This window comes from Medicago sativa, chromosome 1 (genome assembly GCF_051527215.1).
Source record: "Medicago sativa cultivar Bolivia chromosome 1, Bolivia_mono, whole genome shotgun sequence".
Taxonomy (NCBI): domain Eukaryota; kingdom Viridiplantae; phylum Streptophyta; class Magnoliopsida; order Fabales; family Fabaceae; genus Medicago; species Medicago sativa.
The window spans coordinates 13,411,741-13,434,818 of NC_140749.1; the positions used below are offsets into that span (position 1 = coordinate 13,411,741).

Genomic DNA, 23,078 nt, shown 5'->3' on the forward strand with positions numbered 1-23,078 from the left:
CGGTGAACACCAGCCAGGGCAGAGTCCAACACTGAGAAGGCGGTTGAACCACCACCCCAGTCAGTACAAGATATGAACGCAATCACACATTGCTTTGGAGCAACTTCAACTCTAGATACAACAAGTCCTATTTTTTAGCATCAATAATCTTGCAACTACTTGCAGTGCAAGACTTGTTCCACAAATTAAAATTAGATCAGAGGCTTTCATCTTTTATATAGAAAAAAAACCATTTGACTATAAAAGAGGTAGACCAGAAGCATCCAAACATTACATGTTCACATGGTATCTAACATGGACAAAACAATATCTTAAGTTTCAGTTCTTTCTATCTATCTATCAATACCAAAGGTACATGTTGAATCAACTAATAGATTTAGAGAAGAATAAAATACAAGTTAACAATTCCCTGTTAAAGTTATTATTTCCATATTACAACAAGCTGTAGAGCACTGACAAAATGTTCAGTTGGATATTCATGTTCGTATCCATTGTAGTCATATAGTAAAATCTTTCCCCTTTTGCTATATCTCTATCAATTAAAAGAACCCGGCATTCACCATCAACGTTAAATCTCATAGATTTCAAGTTCTGTTTCTATTTACCTTCACTGCATAAAAACAAGAAACTTCATTAGTATTTGTCTCAATAAAACAGTTGAAAAGAAAATGTTAAACTTGACAATAGCTGATATTATATGATGCACGAGTTCTTTAAGTTGAAAGTACTAGTACTCATGTTACCATTACACAGAAAGGCCAAGTGAATATTACTGTTTTTCAAATTAAATCAACAATTTAGTCAATTTGCACTAAACTGACTAAAGTTTAATAGGTTAAGGTAAATATAACTATGCTGTCATTATTAACACTCTTAATTATCAATTGCCTACCCTTGATTGGAGGAGACTTCCCCCTTACTAAAAACATCCAAGACAGGAGAGACGATGTGTCTTTGACAGTGTGTACATACAGCATACTGACAGTACTGTTTGAGATGAAGTTACCCAATGTCTCGTATTACCACTAATAGGAAGTTAACTTTTCAACATATGCAGAGAATAAAGTTCGAAGATAATAGAAACATACTTAGTGTGATTGTTGATTCCATTAACGAAATGTGCTATGTTGCTACGTTTATCTGGGCAGATGACCAGCGATTGAAAGGGTAGAAGCAGAAGAAGTGTCAGAATGCTATCACCATTGTCACATTCCCGATTCACTAAAAAGTCTACATCTCCAACATATTCTGTTATTATTGTCGATTCTTTTATGGATTTATCAGCTTCTACGGTGAGGAGTGGACATTCTCCTCTTTCCATCATACGCCTGCACAAGTTTAGAGCCTTGGTGTCTTCTTTTGAAAACACCTGAGAAAAAAAAGATATACAAACATGCATCAAATCTAAAAGCATATAACAACAATAGCAATAAACATCTGTGACCTGATAATCTGATTAAGTGTTGTGCATAACACAGCCAAGTTGATCGAAATCATGACAAATAGAGCAGTGTGCAAAAATCCAAATTAGTTTGTAGACAAACCGTGTTGTAAAGTTTGATTTGTCTTTGTTACTATGAAATAAAAACTACGCTACTGTTGTCATAGTTTTCTTCAGACACCTTAACTGCACCAGTCCTACATTAAGTACAGTTTGGGAGGCAAAAGATATTTTGCCTGTATTTATAGATAATCAACTAATAGCACAAAATATGAAAACTTTATTTGCTTACCTTTATGTTGTGCACTGAATTTTTCTATCAAAACAACAGTCTACTATTCTTACATGACTTCTAGTTTCTCAATATTCGAGCAGGTAGCTAGTCTTAAGGAAAAAGAAAGATTTGAAGGTTATAATAAACCGTGGAAGGTTCTACAGTGGAACCGCATTGACAGGTAGTCCTCAGTGCACCGATACTTAAAGATCACCCACAACTCTATAGACTATTGATGACGCCTTTCAAAAGTTGAATCTCACAATTCTTATCATCTTAATGACTATGACGATTGCCTAACCAATAATGGCTCAACAAAAACAAAGAAAACAAATATAAATAGAGTTTTGAGGAGGGCATAATCATTTTCACTATTTTTGTTGAACAAACAACAATCAAGCAAACTTCTCAGCCATGAGAACAAGGAGGCAATATCTTTCATGGTTGAAGTTTTAAACAATTTTCAGGTATTAGTCAAAGGTGAACTACCTATAAAAGTAGTCCACAGTAGAATTTGTCAAGAAACCATTCCTCACACAGAACACAACTCTACTCCAACGATCAACGTTCACACTGAGATGCTTGCTTAATAACAAATAAATTCACAACAAATACAATACGTAATTAACAAATCCAAACAAGTTAATTAACTACCTGCATTCCTCCACGTTCAAGAGCAGGAGAATTAGCATCCCATGGTGCCATCCCAGGCATATAATTAAGCTCGTTACTGAACTCCGTTTTAGTTGCACTCAGCGCTGTTGTAAACGAAGCCATCTGTTCTAATCTCCTCTTTGAATCATCACCTGGCACAAACAGCAACAGCTGAAGTTTGAGGGTTTTTTTGGGAGCTGGAATTGGAACTTGTGTTCTTCTTCGACTCAATGAAGCCATGAGATTTGGGATGTGAGAACAGGGGTTTGTTTGTGTGTAAGTGAGAAATGAGAGAGAATAGCTCAAATGCCCCCCCTTAATTGCTCAAACTATCAAGTCATAACTCCCCATAGGTATTTTTTTTTTTGTGCTTAAAAGCACTACTGGAGATATCTCCCAAATGGCCAGAAGAACAATCACCAAAATGAGAAATTGAGCACCTACTTGCAGCGCATATTTAATTTAGATTAGAAACATTAATGTTTTATAAATATTCATCTGTCAATACATGGCCAACACATAAACAAAACAACCATTTTAAAGTTTCAACTAGCTGTCAATGACAAAGGTACAAGTTGAAATCTCACCAATCTCCAATGCTCCTTCAGATCATGCCTGAGTATTGTTGATGCCTCTAATGAACGTGCTATGTTGCCATGTTTATCTGGGCAGATGACCAGCGATCATGAAGGATTAGATGCAAAAATAAGTGTCATAATGCTATCTACGTCGTCATATTACGGATTCTTTAAAAAGTCTACATCTACAGCATATTCTGTTGTTATGGTCGACTCTTTTATGGATTTATTTGCTTCTACAGTGAACCTACAAAAGAACATAATTGAAAGTCAGAAATGGAGTGCAAAATATGAAAATTTTAATGCCAGTTGCATAAATACTTACCCTTCTACAGGATCAAAAACAACCATGAGGGGCGGACATTCTCCTCTTTCCATCATACTTCTGCACATGTTTAGAGACTCGGTGTCTTCTTTCGATAAGACCTGAAATATACAAACTTGCATCAAATCTAAAAGCATAAAACAACAGGAGTTGTAAACATCTGTGCTCTGCTAATCTGATTAAGTGAAGCGTGTAACACAACAAAGTTGATCCAAATCATGACGAATAGCGCATTGTTAAAATTTCCAAACTAGTTTATAGACAACCACTTATACTTCAGTGTTGCAAATTTCAATTTGTCTTTGTTACTATGTAACGCTTATTAAGCTATTGCTTGCATGGTTTTCAGCTGACAGCTTAACTAGACGGGTCTTACATTAAGCATAAGTTGAAAAGCCGAGGTTTTTTTGACTGTATTTAGAGATAATCAACCAACAGCTCAAAATAAAAAAAATAAAAAAAATATTTGTTTGCCTTTATGTTGTGGCACTGAGTTTTTCTATCAAAACAAATGGTATTCTATTCTTACTTGACTTCTAGTTTCTCAATATTCAGGTAGGTAGCTAGTCTTAGCAAAAAACAATGATTTGAGGTTAAGATAAACCCTACAACAAACCATGGCGAATTCTACAGCAGAAACACATTGACAGGTAGTTGACAGTGCACCAACAAAAAGTTAAATAACTACCCAAATTAACAAACCCAAATAGTTAAATAACTACTTGTATTCCTCCATGTTCAAGAGCAGGAGAATTAGCATCTCTTTGGTGCCATTTCAGGTATATAAGTTCATTACTGAACTCAGTTTTAGTTGCAGTCAACGCTCTTGCCAATGAAGGCATCTACTCTAATCTCCTCTTAAAATCATCACTCAGAACAAACGGCAGCAGCTTCTTATGGAAGGAAAGAGATATGTCGAGCAACATAATCAATCATCTAAATCCTTTGATTCTTTTATTGATCACAAATCTTTAAAAATACCCATTTCACATTTATGAAGTAATTTGCCATTAAGAGAGACAATCCAGATGTTTAGCACTCAATAAAAACCAAAAACCACAAGTCCTAAGTATTACCGTGGACCATAGACATATATAACCCTAAACCATATTATAGACATGCAATTAAAATACTTAATGTGTTCGGCAAACACTAAAATCGTGATGAAAAATCACAATAAATCAGAAACTACACATTAAAACTTCTAAAAATCTCACTTAGGGAACTCTAGACTCAGTGGCAGTTGTCTACCACTCAACCAAACATTTGCTTACTTATCTATAAAACAAACATTACCGCAGATATGGAGGAACACCAACCAGGGCAGAGTCTAACACTTAGAAGGCGGTTGAACACCCTAGTACAAGATATGGATGCAATCACACATTGCATTGGAGCAACTTCAACTCTAGATACAACAAGTCATATTTTGTGAAGCACTTGGTTCAGCAGAGTCAAGATATTGTGAGCATGCAGTAGTGACAGTAATGTTTTTCCTTTTTGTGCTGTATTTGATTTCCTATGATTTGACTAACTTTTATCTTCTTATTGGCACAACTACTGATGATTCAGTAAACTTTTATCCTTAGTTATACATGATAATTCAGATGCAAGCTTATCTCATGATTCTTGATGCCCTTTTTGAGCATCAATAATACTGTACCTACTTGCATCGTAAATTAAAATTAGATTAGAGACTTAAATGTTTTATACATAAAAATATCCGTTTGGCCATAGAAGAGGTAGACCAGAAGTATCTAAAAATTACATGTCAACAACTAAACTTTACATGCCCAACCGATGGACAAAACAACAATTTTATAGTTTCAGTTCTTTGAAGCTATCAATGCCAGAGATACAATTGAATCAACTAATAGATTTAGAGGTGAAAAAATCACAAGTTAACAATTCCCTGTTAAGATATCATTTCCTTATTACAATAAGTTGTTATTGACAGGCTACACAATTAGACAAAATGTTCAGTTGGATATTCATGTTCTAATCCATTGTAGTCATAATACAACCTTTCTCCCTTTGCTATATCTCTATTTGCAATTAAAAGAACTCGACATTCACCATCAACATTATATCTCACGCATTTCAGGTTCTGCTTCTTTTTTCCTTCACTGCATAAAAACAAGAAATTTCATTAGTAGTCATTTCAATAAAAGAGTTGAATATAAAATGTTCAACTTGACATGAGCTGCAATGATCATGCATGAATCTCAAGAAGTTTTTAAGTTGAAAGTACTCATCTTAGCATTACATGAAAAGGCCAGGTGGATATTAGTGCTATTCAAATTAAATCCAAAAGTCAATTTGCACTAAACTGACTCAAGTTAAACAGATTTCAGGGTAAATATAACTACGCTGTCGTTATTAACACTCTTAATTATCAATTGCTACTACTGGTTAGAGATTTTCCCCTTTCTAAAACACACAAAACAGGAGACAGTGTGTGTCTTTCATAGTGTGTACACACCGATAACATTCTTTAAGATGAAGTTGCCAATTTCTCACTATATTATATTATTGTATTTAGGGAGTAACTTTCCTACATATGCAGAGAATAAAATTTGAAAAAGGAAGAAACATACGGTGTGTGATTGTTGATTCCATTAATGAAACGTGCTATATTGCTACGTTTATCTGGGCAGATGACCAGTGACTGTGAAGGATTAGAAGCAGAAAGAAGTGTCATAATGCTATCTCCATCATCATATTCCCGATTCTTCAAAAAGTCTACATCTCCAACATATTCTGTTATTATTGTCAAATCTTTTATGGACTTGTCTGCTTCAACAGTGAACCTACAAAAAAAAGAAAATTAAAAGTCAGGAATGAATTGCAAAAGATGAAAAAATTGATTTCAGTTTGTGTTGCATAAGTACTTACCCTTCTACAGGATCATAAACAACCATGAGGGGCGGACATTCTCCTCTTTCCATCATACTTCTGCACAAGTTAAGAGTCTCGGTGTCTTCTTTTGATAAGACCTGAGAAAAAATATATACAAACATGCATCAAATCTTAATGCATATAACAACAGTAGTTATAAACATCTGTGCTCTGATAATCTGATTAAGTGGTGTGCATAATACAAAAAAGTTAATCCAAATCATGACAAATAGTGCAGTGTGCCAAAATCCAAACTAGTTTGTAGACAGACCATTTTATACTTCAGTATTGCAAACTTTGTTGCCTTTATTTCTAGGTAACACTGCGTACTAGGCTATTGCTGTTATAGTTTTCTGCAGACAGCTTAACTAGACAAGTCCTACATTGAGCATAAGTTGAGAAGCCAAAGACATTGCGCTTGTATTAAGAGATAATCATCTAATAGCACAAATGCCACCAGCTCTCAAAAAGTATAAACTCATAGTCGTCTTCATTTGTACAACTAGGACAGTAACCTAATTAGTGTTGACAACCTAACCAGTATCAGTTCAACAAAACAAAGAAAAATGAATATGATTGAGTTTTGAGAAATGCATAATCGTTTTATCTTGTTTTTGTTGAACCACCAACAATCAATTCAATGTCTCAAACTCTTAGCCATGACGACAAAGAGGCAACATCTGTTGTTGTTAAAGTTTTAAACAATTTTCAAATATTAATCAACAATAGACTAATATACTATCAAACTAGTCCACAGTAGAATTTTTCAATTAACTGTTCCTCATACAAACATAACTCAACACCAAACAACCAACATGCACACTGAGATGCAAGCTTATTAACCAAAAGTATCCTAACAACAATATAATACCTAACTAACAAACTCAATTAAGTTAAATAGTTACCTGCATTCCTCCACGTTCAAGAACAGGAGAATTGGCATCCCTTGGCGCCATTCCAGGCATGTATGTAAGCTCATTACTGAACTCCGTTTTAGTAGCAGTCAACGCGGTTGCCAACGACGCCATCTGTTCTAATCTCCTCTTCAAATCATCATTTGGCACAAATACCAACAACTTCCTTTTCTTTTTTGAAACCACCAAACTACTACTCCGCTTTCTCTTCTTCTTTGAATCTAAAAACCACAATTTAAAACACACACTTCAATTATTAAAAATCAAGAGTCTATTTGTATCGACTTATTTGAGATTATCTACTAACATAACTTTTGTAAGACTGTTTGGAAAAACTTATGAAAACTACTTATGACATTGCTCATAAGCTGTCTTCAGCTTATTTTCACAAGTTCTGCACAATAGCTTGTGAAAACAGTTGATGGCATTGTTCATAAGCTGTTTTCACATGCTCTCCACAATAGGTTGTGAAAAATAGCTAATGACTTTGTTCATAAGCTGTTTTCAGCTTATTTTTACAAGCTATCCATAATAGCTTGTGAAAACATATTATTTTTACAAGTTGACCACATTAGCTTATGAAAACAGCTTATGACATTATTCATAAGCTGTTTTCAGCTTTTATCACAAGCTCTCCACAATAACTTGTAAAAACAGCTTATAACTTAAAAAGAAGATAATACCCAAACCAATCCATCCAATCAAATTCTCTAAACATTAATATCACAATCAATTATCAATTTAATAAGATTCAGCTTACCATGATTCAGAATCTTAGATGCATCAACGGATCTTTGAATCTTGAAGAAATCAATAATTTTGGTTTGTACAAGAGGAAAAGCTGCATTCCCAAACAGCATAACGTCAATAGACAAACAATAAATATAAGAAATGAAAAAAAAAATCTAAATAAATAAATACCAGATCTAATCACGTTATTAAAATATTACATTATGATATACTATTAAATTAGAGTATTCACGACCCTAGGTGTTGTGAATGTTTGGTATCAGAGCGAATTTGTCGTGACTCCGACAAACTCACTGTGATACCAAACATTGACGTATTGAAATGAAATGAAATCAAATGAAAGGATGCATACATTTGGGGATTTTGGGGTTGTGAGAGCAGGAAGGGCAAAACCAAGAGGATTTAGGTACAGAAGGGAGGATAGGTGTGAGGCAGAAGAGATGGTAGCCGTTGTCGCAATTGTCGCAAAGAAGCAACTTAGTTGGGGATTTGCCGGAGTTGCATTTCTGGCAAACGACGTCGTCATCATCGTTGAAGGTTGTGGATTGTTTTTTGGGAGCTGGAATTCTTCTTCGGCGAAGTGGTGAAGCCATGGTGAGATTTGGGATTTGAGAATGAATCGGCGTTGTAAGAAATGAGAAATGAGAAGAGGAATAATAGGGTTTGTAATTAAGTAGTAAGAATTGGAAGAGGCGTTTTCGCGGGGTTATTTTTGTTTTCTTTAGCGGGAACTGTTTTCAGCTCGCGCCATTTTCCTTTTTATTCTTCTTTTCTTTTTGTTTTGTTTGCCGTTGTTTTTTACTCTGTTTTTGATAAATTGTTAAAAAAGTCTTTATAACGTAAAAGGTTATTCAATTCAATGTTATTAATATCATTTACTAAATATTTGAGGAAAATTTATTCAAAAGAAAAACACACATTTGGAATATGATTCAAAATGTATTGTAACCTTTTAAGGATAATTTTTTTTTTGGTAATTGTGTAATTTTGGTCCTTTTAAGAAATTTTGACCAATTTATTATAAACAAAAATGATTTTTTAGATTCATCGAACAATTGATGTATCATGTCAATATATATAAACCAAATACATTAATTATTCGATGAACCTAAAAATACTCTATCTATCTCAAATTATAAACTATTTTGAAAATTTCAAACGTATTAAGAAATGTAATTAATTTTGTATTAAGAAATGTAATTAATTTTGTGTGGAAAAGAGAAATCATGATATGTTTTACAAAATTATCCTTAATAAATTATACGGTAAAGATAAATTAAAAAAATGAAAGAAAAGAGAGTAAGAAATAGTTGAGGGTATAGTAGAAAAAATAAACATTAATGTTTCATTGGTATCGTAAAATGACTTATAATTTAAGATAATTTTTTTCCAAAACAACTTATAATTTAGAAGGATTTGAGTGGTTGTTTTAACCTATAATAATGACCAAATGAAATATAATGTAACCTGACATGAAAACAAAGAACATGTCTAATATAGTTTAAATTGAGTTGTGATCAAACATACAACGACAAATGAATATCAATCAAAACGATACAAGGAGATGAAAATGAACAATTTATGGCTGACAATCAAATTGCATGGTCAAAAACAAGAATTGATAATTTTATTTAAATTAAAAGACTAATTGCAAAATTGAAAATAAAAGAATGCAATTTCAAACTCTTTTTTCCTTCAAATAGCCTGATGATTTGCAATTCATCCTTTGAGTGAATAAGTGGTAGATAATGGGTTCAAGCTCGACTATTTAATACTTCAATAGCGCAACGTCCTTGTCAGTTGAGTAATGCTTACAAAGACAAATTAGAACCAATTTTATTGTAATTAAGGTTGCTATTTTATTGGGGAAGTATAATATTTTTTCTGGGTCATGTTAACCAGTGTCCGAGACACTAGTTAAGCATCTAAAAATGGAAAGAAAAAACAAAGTCGACATTAAAAGCAACACTTTCTTAAGTTTCAAGAAGTAATGTACACAATTTTCGAGAAAATATTTCTTTTATAATTCATTAACCAGAGCACTGATTAATATTTCCCTTATTTTTATTTTTTTGGTAAACAACTACAATCTGAAAATATTATTTTAACATTGCAAAAATTAACCTCGAAAAGGGTAATCATGAAATAAAAATATTCAAAAAAAGAGGAATGGGGTTGTACGAGTAAACACGGCGGTGCAAAGTAGCAATTCCATCTCTTTTCCCATAGCTAACCACCAAAACCTTCATTCATCTCTTCCTCTTCAACATGGATCCACCGAACCAGAAACCTCTAGAAATCCACTTCGTCACCACCACCGACTCACCCGAGTTCACTCACCTAACTCGTTCCCTAACTCAAACCTCCCTCGTCGGACTCGACGCCGAGTGGAAACCCGTCCGAACTCACCAAAACTCATTCCCCACCGTCTCACTCCTCCAAATCGCGTGTCAACTCGGCGACGACGAAGTAGTTTTCCTCCTCGACCTTATCTCCCTCCCTCTCTCGTCAATATGGGAACCTCTCCGAGAAATGCTGGTTTCCGCAGATATCTTGAAGCTTGGATTCAGATTCAAGCAAGATTTAGTTTACTTATCTTCTACCTTTTGTGAACAGGGATGCAATCCCGGTTTCGATAAGGTTTGAATTCATATAAAAAAATTTATTAGACGTAATAGTTAGTTGCTATGATTAAGTTACACTAGTTAGTTACGAAGTTAGTTCTGATACCATATTACAATTCTCGATGAGTTGAGAGAAAAGTATAATGATCAATGAGAGAATTTATTAGACATGATAGTTAGTTGTAATAATTAGTTACACCGGTTAGTTAAGAAGTTAGAATCTGACTCTGATACCATACTACAATTCTTGATGGAACTCGATAAAAGTATAGAACAAGATATTGATTAATTAGAGAATTGTTGATTACACCAAGAGATACGACAATAGAACAATACTTATAAAACCAATTAGAACGGTCCTCATGAGCTTAGCTCAGTTGGTATGGACAATGCATAATATAGTATATGCAAAGTCCGGGGTTCAAACCCCGGCCACCACAAAAAAAAAAGCCAATTAGAACAACTAAGTACTCATTTAGAATCACGGTGGATACCCCACCTATTGTGCGTTTGGCTAATGCTCCAAATTGGAGCTTCTACATTTTCACGTTTTTCAAGCCTTGGGACGCGAGAATGTATACACCATTGCCAATATAACTATCAGTATGTTTAATGCAGGAATTTAATATATGTGATGGTTGTAGTAATTAGCTAAACTACCTGACTCTGATATCATATTACAATCCTCGATCGAACTCATAGTTGAGAGAAAGTATAGAAAAGTTTATTGATTAATGAGAGAGAATTGTTGATTACACGAAGAGATACAATAAATAATGCTTATATAGCCAATTAGAACAACTAACCAGTCTAAATGAACTGACTTGTGTAACTAACTATTATTTCTAATAGAATTATGCTTACACGTGTATGTTTTTGTTGTGATGATTCGTGTTTGTGGTGAATTGTGGACAGGTTGAACCGTATTTGGATATTACGAGTGTGTACAATCATCTTCAGTTTAAGAAAAATGGAAGGATTGCATCGAAGCAGAATAAGAGTTTGTCAACTATTTGTGGAGAATTGTTGGGGATTTCACTATCTAAGGTTTGTTTGTTTTTTTAATAAGCCATTCAATTCAACTTTTTGGGTGTGTGTGTGTGTGTACAGAAAACAAGTAGTGGTTTCTAGTTGCTAGAGTTAGAGTGTCAAATATCACAGCATTGAGTAGGTTGAATCTTAGCATTTGATCTTATATGTTACTTCTATGCACAATTAGAAGTTAGTTTTCGGTGTTTGTGGTTATAGTTATGTGAATCATTGTGTGAAATGATTTTCTGTTAGTAATTTGAGTTTTCACTTAGCATATGAGGTAGTTTTTTTATGTATTTAATTTTGTTGCTGTATTAAATGTAGTCAGGCTCTTCAATTATTGCTACCGATATATTTTCTAGTGTTCCTTTGTATCCTACAGTATTATTTTCGACAAAAAAAAAAAAAAAAAACTAGTTTTGGAAGCTAAGGGTCCTTTGATTTAGAAAAGTATTATACATTTTCTCCGAACTCCTTTTTTTAAGATAGAAACTAGTGTCATAAACGTAGATATGTTTGGTTTGAGAAAATGTTTTTATGTTTTCACTTTTAACCAAAAAGCTAACATCTTGTTTTCGTTATGTTTCTTTTTTTCGAAATATTTCTACAAGATTTGTACAAGAAACAGAGAATACATTTTTGTATAAAACACATCGTCCTGGAAGTTTAAGCTAACAAATAGAGAATGAGTGCACATGAATGGCCTTAAACTTGTATCATGGCTTCTCTCACAAGAGTCAGTTAGGCTTAATACATGAACAGTGAGCGGGAACTTCCTGAATGAGAGATAACTAGAGACATGTGATGGTGAAACTGCCGGTTTGAACTTTGAACTACACCACATAGACTCTATTATATAGGCACTGAGAGAATCAATATACAACTCAGTATTAAATACATAATAATTACGATATCATATCTATCCAAAATACATAAATATCGCCAGGTCTGAATAGTGACTGACTGCAAGGTTATATAAAGCTTTGATGCCATGTAAAGCTTTAATATTCTTCAAAGCATAAGTTGCAAGTTGGTGTCAAAAATATTTTATCACCTTACAATTATTTTATTCATGTCAGACATCAATATACACGGTGTCAAAATTAGGTGCTTTATTTCTGTAGGCAGTAGAGTAATTGTTTCGAATGTGTTCTGCATCAAGAAGGTTTCAAGATTGCAGACAATTTGCAGTCTCAATTAGATATATATTTCTTTTCCTTATGCAAATTTCATTCCTAAGTAGATGGATTCAACAAAACGTTACAGCAATGATTGTCGATTTCAGACTGTTAATCAACCAAAGAACATTTATGTTTTTTTTTTTAACAAAACCAAAGAACATTAATGCTGCCAACATAAGGACTGGTTTAAACTCTATGAGAACCTAATCTTTTGTAAGTTGTCTTCAGTTAGAACTTAGAAGGGATAGATGCATCATCAAATATGCTTTTAGATTGTCATTTATATTTCTAATAAAAACATGCTTTCTCAAATTTGTTGGATTATATCAATCATTATATCTTATTTTTGCAAAGTGACTATGATGATTTGTTTGATCATGAGCCAAATATTATTAGTTACAGAATGTTATGTTTATTGAGTTTAAAAAGGAATAATAGGATTGAGCTGAATAGAATATAAATATTAGTGATGTTCATATCAGTTTATGTTAATAGAAACAGGATGTATATAATAGGACATAAGGGGAGCATCTTATACACTCAAGCATGTGTTTGCTCCATTGGAATTTCAGGTTCCAAAGACTTTGCCAACTAGCATTTTCAGTTACTATAAGGTGTTAACTGAATTATATTTGCTTTAGGAGCTCCAATGTAGTGATTGGTCACAACGTCCTCTTACAGAAGACCAGATGACATATGCAGCTATGGATGCTCATTGCTTGCTTGGAATATTTAAGGTCTTTCAGGCAACGGTTGCCGAAGAAGGTTTTTACTGAAAGTTTCATACCAATCTCTGGACAAACTATAGACCTCTGGTTGTGTTGTATTTCGTTCTTTTCAACATTTGAGACTTTGCTGCATTGATTGGTTAAATTTTTGTTCCCTCTAGTTTAAATTAATTCGCGTGTATACAGAGTCTCACTCGCTGCAATGTCAGCATTCTATTTTTCAAATTGGATCGATTAAGTTTGACTGGTCATTGACCATAAACTCTTCAGAAGAAATTATGATGATGCGGAAAAGATATATGGCTTATTTTATAACTGGAATTGCAGTGTTTTTCTACATTTCAATCCACTTGAGTTCCATATCAAGAAAAGACAAAAAAAATTATTTGTGCCATCCTTGGAATTTTCCATTTGTGTCTTGCCTGATTAATAGTTTCACTTTGCTTTTCTCATTGACCAAGTAGCAGATTATTGGGAAGTGTTATGTCAAAACAATCCTTTCAGTTTGCATTTTTTAAATAATCGTTTGTTAAAATAAATAGTGGAGAAAAACAAAATAAGATAAAAGATAAATTGATTTCTTGTAAGAGTTTGACAACTATACATCTTAGTATTTTGCATCACTTATAAAGACAATGGATACAAATAGACATTCAATCTTGATAATATGATTTGACTCATGAATGTAAGCATGCATGTATATAATCTTACTTTCAGATTGCAGAGTATATGTTCATTCATTCCATATGATCTTACTTTCACATCAAAAGTTGATATATTCTATATCCATTCACTAGGGATGTATACACAGAATTTCTTGTAATTGGATTTTATTAAATTCTACGCTGCAGGAGAGTTGGTTAACAAGACCAATAGATTATCCATTCGAAGTGCAAATCTTGGGTTGAAAGAGCTATTCAGGAAGCATGATATGAGTTATAAAGTTCATAGCACACAATTTTGTGAAGCTTTGGCAATTGTTCAAGCTACTTCTTGTTCTGATGTTGTTCAGGTGATACCTTCAGCAGGGGCAGTGATTCAAAAGTCATCATGTAGGGATACTAAGCCAATGGATGAATTTTTGTTGAAAATTGTCAGAAAACATGGTGATAGGATTTTGCTAAAGGAGTCAGACAGAGCGCCCAAGACCTCAAAAAAGAAACGGAAGAAGCAGTTGCCAATTAATGGGCTTCCCAGAGAAAAACATTTAGAGAACTTTGATGAGTGGCAAGGTACCGCACCTTGGGATCCAATAGTTGGGGGAGATGGATATCCAAAGTTCCTCTGTGATGTTATGGTAAGCATCTTAAATTAATTATGAACAATGTTGTCCCTCTCTTCAATTTTTATGAACGTCTGATATACCCTTTCGTTAATCTTTGGAGGTTAAGCAATAGGTTTATTGCAGATATAGTTAAATTCCAATCACTCTGGAGCATATAATATATGATCGGTGTTCATCATTATCAGTGTGGATATTTTGACTTGTATTTTTTTATGAATATTTATTGAAATGCGTTATGGAAAAGGAAAGGATTTAATTGTAATGAACGATTTGTATATCTGTTTATTTATAAGATAAAATGTGAGTATGAATCTGGTAAGGAATATACTCAGGTTGAAGGCTTGGCAAAACATTTACGTTGTGTTGGGATAGATGCTGCAGTTCCTTCTTCAAAGAAGCCTGAACCAAGGTAATAGAGTATGCTTCTGTTGTTATTATTTTCTAATTGTTGATTCTTGTATAAGTTCATTATTATTTGTGTGGCAGCTGATCTAATTCTATTTTCCTCTTCCTGTCGGATGAATTATCATTGTCAGAGAGTTAATAACGAAAGCACAAAAAGAGAAAAGAGTGCTTTTGACACGGGATGCAAAGTTACTAAGACACGACTATCAAATATATAAAGTGAAGAGTCTTCTAAAAAATGAACAGCTACTTGAGGTATTGTTGTTTTAGTTTTCTACATAGAAAGATTACATATTTTGAGGAAAAATAAATTGTTAATATACATTTCTATGAAAGTGAAGTTAAATAGTATAACATTATCTTTCAAGGAACTCTTATGGAGTAGGTATAGAATGTTAATTTTCATGGAATAATGTGAATGTGCTCCCTGCTCATAACGGGCTAGAGTTTGAGCCCATGGATTTTTTAAGTCAAATTAATATTTAACCTGGAAAGTTTGTCTTTGCTGTGTGTATAATCTTTTTATACTTAGATTTCAAGTATAAAGGTTTTGTTCCTCCCTAGCTCATTTTTTGCATGGTGGATAGAAAAATCGTTAACCATATATTGCTTGAGAAATTGATGCCATAATGACACAGCTAAAATTGATGTGTTCCAGATTATTGAAACTTTCCAACTAAATATTAACGAAGATCAGCTAATGTCAAGATGCACAAAATGCAATGGAAGGTTTATTCAGAAGCCACTTTCAACTGAAGAGGCTATTGAAGCTGCAAAGGGTTTCCAAAAAATACCAAATTGCTTATTTAACAAGAATTTAGAGTTTTGGCAATGTATGGACTGTCACCAACTTTATTGGGAGGTATTGTTTACCTGTTCAGTTTGTTGCGAGTTGCTATTTACCATTGCCTTATCATTTATCTTACATAACTGTTTATGTCATAAGATAAATTGAAATAAGTTTTTCCAACGCTTACTTAATCCAACTGAAACCAATGATTCTATATTTTGTTTTTCCGTTAAGCCAAACGAATTCCCCTTTTTCACCTCATATGTTTTGAAGTTATTTATTTTGACTACGAAAGAGGGGAATTTTTTTCTCCTACTCTGATTTATTATTACGGCATTCTAGATTTTCTAATACGAATGTATTGTGCCTGTCATATTCAGGGAACCCAGTACCATAATGCAGTACAGAAGTTCGTTGACATTTGCAAGTTGAGCGATGATTAATTTAAACTTCGTCAAGGATGTGCACGTGAGTAATGGTGCCACTGAATACATTTCCATTGAAGAAAAATGTCAGTCTGTGGTTGAATGTAACTGTGCAATCGATCCGTGTACAATTAATTTATACATGATTAATTTAAACTTCGTCAAGGATGTGCACGTGAGTAATGGTGCCACTGAATACAATTCCTTTAAAGAAAAATATCGTCTGCGGTTTAATGTAATGGTGCCACTAAATACATTGTCTTTGAAGAAAAATGCCTTCTCTCAACTGTTGTTGCTGTATAATCTACTAACTAACTATTTAATTTCAACGGAAGTGATGTATACCACATCAGGGATTACTTGAAGATGATAACAAATGCGTTTTGAATGTAGTGTTGAAAATCTGTCTGAATGATAAATGCCGTATGGATGCAATTTGTTTAATTAGTTCTCATATTTGAAGAAAATGCCACTCAGCCATTGTTAGCTTTTGGTGACAAGATTTCATTGTAAATTTAAATACAATAATACTTCCAGTTAATATCTTTCCCCAATTTCTTTCAACACTAAGTATCCTTGTAGCTTTGCAACTTTCTTCTTTAACTCTCCAATTTGTTCATAGCCACTCAAAATTCAAATGATATAGTCTACATAGGACAAGATGGTATTGACTCAAAGTACAAGCTAAATCTATAGGAAGTAAATAGAAAAGGACAAATGTAGTAATATATCATATAAATAAGAAAAAATAGAAACATATCACTGAATGTGTGTGTATACTCCCTCCAATCCTATTTTTAAGCAAAGATGGATCAAAGAAAAGTTGATGTATTTGGTCAAAAATTTGGAACAAAGGTTGGTTTAGCGCCAGTTGCTTGCTCAAGCATAAAATTGCGGGGGATCAGCAATGCACAATTACATTACTATAAGAAATTATCGTTGCACAAAACTCACAAATACCGATGTGCTTCATGTTTCACAAATGCCGATGTGCTTCACGTTGGGTAGGGGTGTGCATAGAAACTGGATCAGCTGACCCAAACTGAAAATATGGTGAACCAAACTAGAAAAGCCCAAACCACTTTCATGAATTTAACATCGCATGAATTTAACAAGTCAACAAAATATATTCAAGTCTACTTAAATTAATTTTAAGCGACAACATAACACCTCTATTGTACTCATTTCACTCATACATATCATATATCTTCACAAGTTTCTCAATAACATAATTATATAATATTTCACAATAAAAAAAAAATTTGTCAAATACATATTCTCATGGATATCGCAAATATCTATACCAAGAGAATTTTCAATTTTGAAAAGCTTCTTCAAGAAATATGTGCTAACATTGGCACAAAAATAAATACTTCACAACAATATAGAAATTCTATACAAATCTAGCATGCATATCAAGTATGGGTTTATCACACATTTCCAAAATCATTTCTTGATTAATGTCAAAAAACCTTTCATGTCTATTTAATGTTCCACAAAGGATAGTAATCACCAAAGTAGAGTTAGAATACTTAAGCATGTATAATGAGAATGAAAAATTATACCAAACGAAAAGCTTAAAATTATTTTCAAATAATTGTTCATATTCAACAATATATGAATTTTTCCAAAACAATAATCCAATATCAAAAGCATTAAAACATGACATGCTTTGTAGTAGTTGTTAATCACAAAGTAGAAGATACTGAGCAATAGTGAGCATGGAGAAATCAAGTAATGTCATGAGGTCAAACTAAATACAAAACAGCTTCACATAAAACCCCCACATTTTGAGAATTGCACATCCATCAAAAGCAAATTCTCTTATTGAGAATAAATGACACACACATGTTTAAAGGATATTTCAGTTATTCAAGCATGTAAGAAATTCACCACTGAGTGCATAACCAAAATTTAATTTAAAGAGAAAGATAATTTCAAGCTTAATTATTCTCGTGAAAGTTTTGGCTTAAGAAATTGTCCATGCTCACCTCTTAAAACCATGAACAAGCAATTTCAATATGATATTCACATAATGAACAAAATAGGTTATATGCAAGTGTTGATTCAAATAAATCTCAAGATCAGAAACATGGACTAGTATCATCTAGATTAATTAACCATTCAATAAGTGCACATATTTCATTTTCATTGTATAAATTATAAAACCATTAGGAAGCTGAAAAATCAATCAAGTCTCATATAAATTCAATTATTATCAAATAAAGCATATACCATATTCACAGGTAAACCTAGCACTAGAATTGCACCAAGAATACACGTAGCCAATAATTCTTATTAGCTTACAGTCACATATGAACCCAATATCATATAGATATACATCATTTATAACTAGCACAAAGTAAATCATATTTAATAATGATAAATGAGACAAAATAGATAGAACCTCAGAGAAATATATGGCTCAGAATTTATTCTCCATTTTCTGCAAAATCAAGTTCACCAAACTCCTGTTGCATCGCTCACAATTTTCATCAAAATAGTGGCAACGGGTCACTGGTTCCAGTTAACACAAAACCACAAGCTTCTCTTTGACATGCTTAATTTCGACCAATTTCTTATACACTCCATCCACAGATATGACATAGCAGCGGGTGGTGCAAATCCTGGCATCGACAGTCATTAAACAATTAAACAAGATAAAATCCTCAAGATTGTTGTAAAATAATGACATAGAATCATCTCAAGTAATAATAGCAAACAATTTCAACTAAAATAAATTAGAGAACAAGTGAAACTTAACGAATTTGGTTGCCGACACAGCTCCATCAAAATCTTCACAAGTCAAAATTAGAGGAACCTGCAAAACAACACACTGTTAAGTAACCTGAGGCGTGACATAGTCACTGTCCTTGAGGATTTTATCCGCTTCATAAGCGCATATCCTCCCAAGATACAACAGTTCTTCCCCGTTATGAATCATAACCGGAGGTGACAGAACAGCTCAAATTTATCTGAGAGATATCAGGAGATGTAACCCAGAAACTCAATATTTTGTTCAGAGTAAAGAATAAGAGAAATATGAAAATGAGAGAGTATATATGTGGTTGATGTTTTTCTGTACTACCATTCCATACGTTCCATCAGTATATGTATATATATGACAGGCAATGTCAATTCTCATAGGCTAACAAAAAACAGTTAGTGAAGTAGGCACTAACCTTTGACTAACCATAATAATAGGAAAATGTGGTCAAAAATGAATAAAATGAGTATCTCTTAGTAATGATGACTCATGGAGATATTTAATGGGATATTGGAACCAGTCAATAAATAAAAATAAAGTAATAATTCTAATTTAAATTGTTTTCTAGTAATAAGAAAAACTTTTGAAAGATTCAATAACTCAAAAATACAACAAACATTACTCCACATGGACATAATTCGTTAAACGGAAGGTGTCAATCAGAACATTCACTATCACAACGTGCCCAATCATTACACTCCCACAATTAATTTTGAAACAAGGTAACGATTAGCTTCTCCCTCGAAAAAACGATACAATTTCCCACACTTGATCAAAATCTAAAATGTCAAATTACAAACCATTTGAAAAATGACATTTGGTGGCATCTATTATAGGCAAATTTCGAATAAAAACATTTAGAGCGAGCTAAGTCTGCTTTGATCCAAGTGTGAATTCCAATAAGATTCAGAAGCGTCCAAAGTTGCTCGAGATATTTCAAATTGCTCAACTTCTAAAAACTGCTTTCTAAAGAGTATTTGAGAAGTTTTTGAAGTAAACAACTGCAAGCTACACGAACCGACAACAACCTACCTCCTTTTTTATGGGAGGTACAGATTCATGAGCCTTAAGTTTTTGACACCAAACCCTCCCTTCAATCCCATTTAACCTAAGGGGTCTTCTTTGATTAGCGCCTATATATGTACCAGCAACTCAAGATAAGTTAATCGGTAGCACTTGCATTTTAGAAATCTCGCCGCGGTGTTCATGACGCCAAACACTTTAGATAATTTGATATTACATTTGGAAGAGTCTTCTGGAATATAAAAGAAAAGAAGGGAATCCCACGAGTTCACCATGTTATACAGAAGTGGCATTTTCAAGAGCCAAAAAATCATCATGAACAAGCATTGGATATGGAGGAGGAAAAAAACCACTTATTGCTAATTTGATATTGCAAATGATTTTTGAATGATTTTTATTTTTTTTAATCTTGAATCTGATATCGAAATACCAACATTGGTAAAATTGAAAAACAAGACAGTAAGCATGCAAAATGAATACTATCATGATTCATGAAGCACGGTAAACAACTATTTATTAGGATGAAAACATAAACAACACTGTTTTTTCTTGTTCAAGCAAATTAAGAAGAAATAGAAACATCGCATGCATATAGATTCATTTATTTATTCATTCATTCATCTTCTCTAGCTCTAGCTTGTTCATGTACTCCTCCTTTAGTTCTCTGACCAGTTGACTCATCCTCTCAGACCGCTCCTTCTCAGTATTCTTCACGTACAAAGCGAAGTCATGAGCACGCCTTTTCTCAATAGTTTCCTTAGTACAATGTTGCAAAAGTACGAGAGAATCCCTTATTTTCTCAGCCAGTCTCGCCTTCTTCCTTGCCTCCTCCTTTTCCTCTAATTCCTCAAACATAGTCTTCTTCTTCATCCTCTCGACTCCTCCCTTTGTCTTTCACTTCAGCCTCCTCGACTCCTTTTCCTCCTTCTTTCACGGCTTCGGAGATTGTGTCCGCAGATCTGATATCGGATGGGGTGGCAGGTGGCGTGGTAGTGCCGCCATAGAAGGGGACGTGTAGGGTTAGGGTTGAGGAGGGTTCAATTCCTAGATTAGAGATGAGATCGGAATCGTTTTGGCCGAGATTTTGACAAAGGAAGAGACACTGATTCAAAATAGGTGTGCCATGGTGTTGTTCAATGGCGACCTTTCTTCAGGTGATGGAGAGTGGTGGCGTTAGGGTTTACGTCTAGGGCAAAGGTTTTGCCGTTGGGTAGCACGATCAATACCATTGCTACTATAATAGTAGTACGTTAGGTTCTGAATTTTACCCTTGGCTTAAATTGAAATAAAAAAAAACGTTACAAATAAAATTAGTATATTTTTCTATAAAAGTATAGATATTTGAAAATTTTCCCTAAAAAAAAAAAGATATTTGAAAATTTTGACTATTTAATTAAATAAAAAAGATTAAATTGTAAATAAAATAGTATAAAGGGTAAAATTAAAAAAAAAAAAAAAAGGTCACTAAAATTTTGTATTTCCTTTATATGTAGTTTAGATTTTGTATTTAATGTTTTTTTGTATAAAATTGGCTTTGTTGGTAAATTAGCAAAAGTAACAAACAGAAAAATGGAAAAGAAAACAACTACACCCAAGGGGGTATGCATCCCTAATAATATGTTTGGATTGAAGGTTTAGGAGGGGAAGGGAGGGAATGGTTCACTTTTATTTTTTAAATTACGAACAATGTAAAATGTTTTTTTAAAATAAACTAAGAGTGTGTTTGGATGAGGGAATGTTTTGAGGGAATGTAATGTTATGAGGGAATTCATATACTTTGAGGTGAATTCTATTGTTTGGATAATAATTTGAAGAATTTTCAAAATTATGGGAATTTGTGAAGTATTTTGTTCAAGTTAAATTTAGAGAATTTCAAATGACACTTAAAAGGTAAGAATTTCAAAATTCTTCATTGTTATAATCTTTCAAATTTTGCATTTTGGTCCTAAATTTTTTTCAAAATTTTCAATTTGAACCCAATAAATTTCCAAAATATTATAAATTGACCCCTCAATTTTTTCAAAAATTATAATTTGACCCCTCTAAAATTTTGAAATTTACAGATTGACCCCCAATTTCAATTTTCAAATTTGACCCAAAAAAATAAAATTTATAAAAGTTCCCCAAAAATGATGACATTGAATTTTTTTATTACTCCACCCAAACAAAAGTATTGAGAAATGAAATGAATTTAATTGAATCATTTAAATTGCCTAGAATTTGAATTCTTTAAAATTTCTCAATTACCACATCCAAACACATTCTAAGTGTTTTTGAAGTATTATATGATCATTTATCATGTTGTCAATTCAATTTTCTAAAAATTATTTTATAATGTCCGTAATTTAAAAAAGAAAAGTAAACTCTTCCCTCCATTCCCCTCCTAAACCCTCCATCAAAACACACCCTAAAACATCACTAGCAAGGATATTCTTCAAATCATATCGAGGGATGTCCTAAATCCTAAATTTGGGGTCAATACGGGCACCAAATTTTGCGCGAAAGTACGCACCAACACTAGCACCAGCACTCCCATCCATAAGAGAGTGAGATAAGTTAACCTCCTACTCCAAGCTTAAAAGATCGTGAATGTTGGCAACGATCAAGTTTAGTTTAGCTTTGATGTATTTTTGTCTCTCAATAACTTGCTCGAGCCATAGAATCTAAGCAAAGCATTTTTAAGACTGATAAATTTCTCAAAAAATCTTGTTTTTGGCATAGTGAATTCAAATCATACTACATGGGATTTGAATCATCCATAAAAAACTGGTTCCTGGTTTGCTACTGATTGTTTGGATTCAAATTACACTATATGATATTTGAATCCCTCATCAAGATTGAGTCATATATGCTACTCCTGGCTAGTAGGATTTGAAACATAGTAAAAGTTTGGCATGTCAACTTGAACCCCATTTAAATTTGGACTTGGAAACCTTTCGAATCCCATAGATCATGATTTAGTAAAACTATGACATGTTCATTTG

At 33.2% G+C, this 23,078-nt stretch overlaps 3 protein-coding genes and 1 pseudogene across 4 annotated transcripts; 1 reads left to right on the forward strand and 3 right to left on the reverse strand.

Moving 5' to 3' along the window:
- Positions 1-257: 257 nt before the first annotated feature.
- Positions 258-4,904, reverse strand: LOC146952840 (histone-lysine N-methyltransferase ATXR6-like). Of its 2 annotated transcripts, none has more exons than XM_085706519.1 (5): positions 3,273-4,904; positions 2,957-3,194; positions 2,370-2,521; positions 1,089-1,369; positions 258-610 (listed from the first exon to the last, which is right to left on the reverse strand). In XM_085706519.1, the coding sequence occupies exons 3-5, from the start codon at positions 2,490-2,492 to the stop codon at positions 598-600; spliced, it is 417 nt and encodes a 138-aa protein (XP_085562645.1). In that variant the 5' UTR covers positions 2,493-2,521; positions 2,957-3,194; positions 3,273-4,904; the 3' UTR covers positions 258-597. The 2 variants fall into 2 exon arrangements, with proteins under 2 accessions (XP_085562645.1, XP_085562638.1); XM_085706512.1 differs by having other exon boundaries at positions 2,370-2,809.
- LOC146952841 (histone-lysine N-methyltransferase ATXR6 pseudogene) lies at positions 3,107-4,114 on the reverse strand (annotated as a pseudogene).
- A 37-nt stretch (positions 4,905-4,941) lies between the features above and the next one.
- LOC146952842 (histone-lysine N-methyltransferase ATXR6-like) lies at positions 4,942-8,509 on the reverse strand. Its single transcript, XM_085706543.1, has 6 exons — positions 8,187-8,509; positions 7,845-7,925; positions 7,076-7,305; positions 6,168-6,268; positions 5,870-6,082; positions 4,942-5,398 (listed from the first exon to the last, which is right to left on the reverse strand). Exons 1-6 carry the CDS (start codon positions 8,425-8,427, stop codon positions 5,239-5,241), a joined length of 1,026 nt encoding a protein of 341 aa, XP_085562669.1. The 5' UTR covers positions 8,428-8,509; the 3' UTR covers positions 4,942-5,238.
- Positions 8,510-10,085: 1,576 nt separating this feature from the next.
- LOC146952843 (3'-5' exonuclease domain-containing protein) lies at positions 10,086-16,868 on the forward strand. The gene is made up of 8 exons (XM_085706530.1): positions 10,086-10,474; positions 11,374-11,505; positions 13,313-13,436; positions 14,251-14,696; positions 15,017-15,093; positions 15,221-15,344; positions 15,748-15,951; positions 16,260-16,868. The coding sequence occupies exons 1-8, from the start codon at positions 10,103-10,105 to the stop codon at positions 16,320-16,322; spliced, it is 1,542 nt and encodes a 513-aa protein (XP_085562656.1). The 5' UTR covers positions 10,086-10,102; the 3' UTR covers positions 16,323-16,868.
- Positions 16,869-23,078: the final 6,210 nt, after the last annotated feature.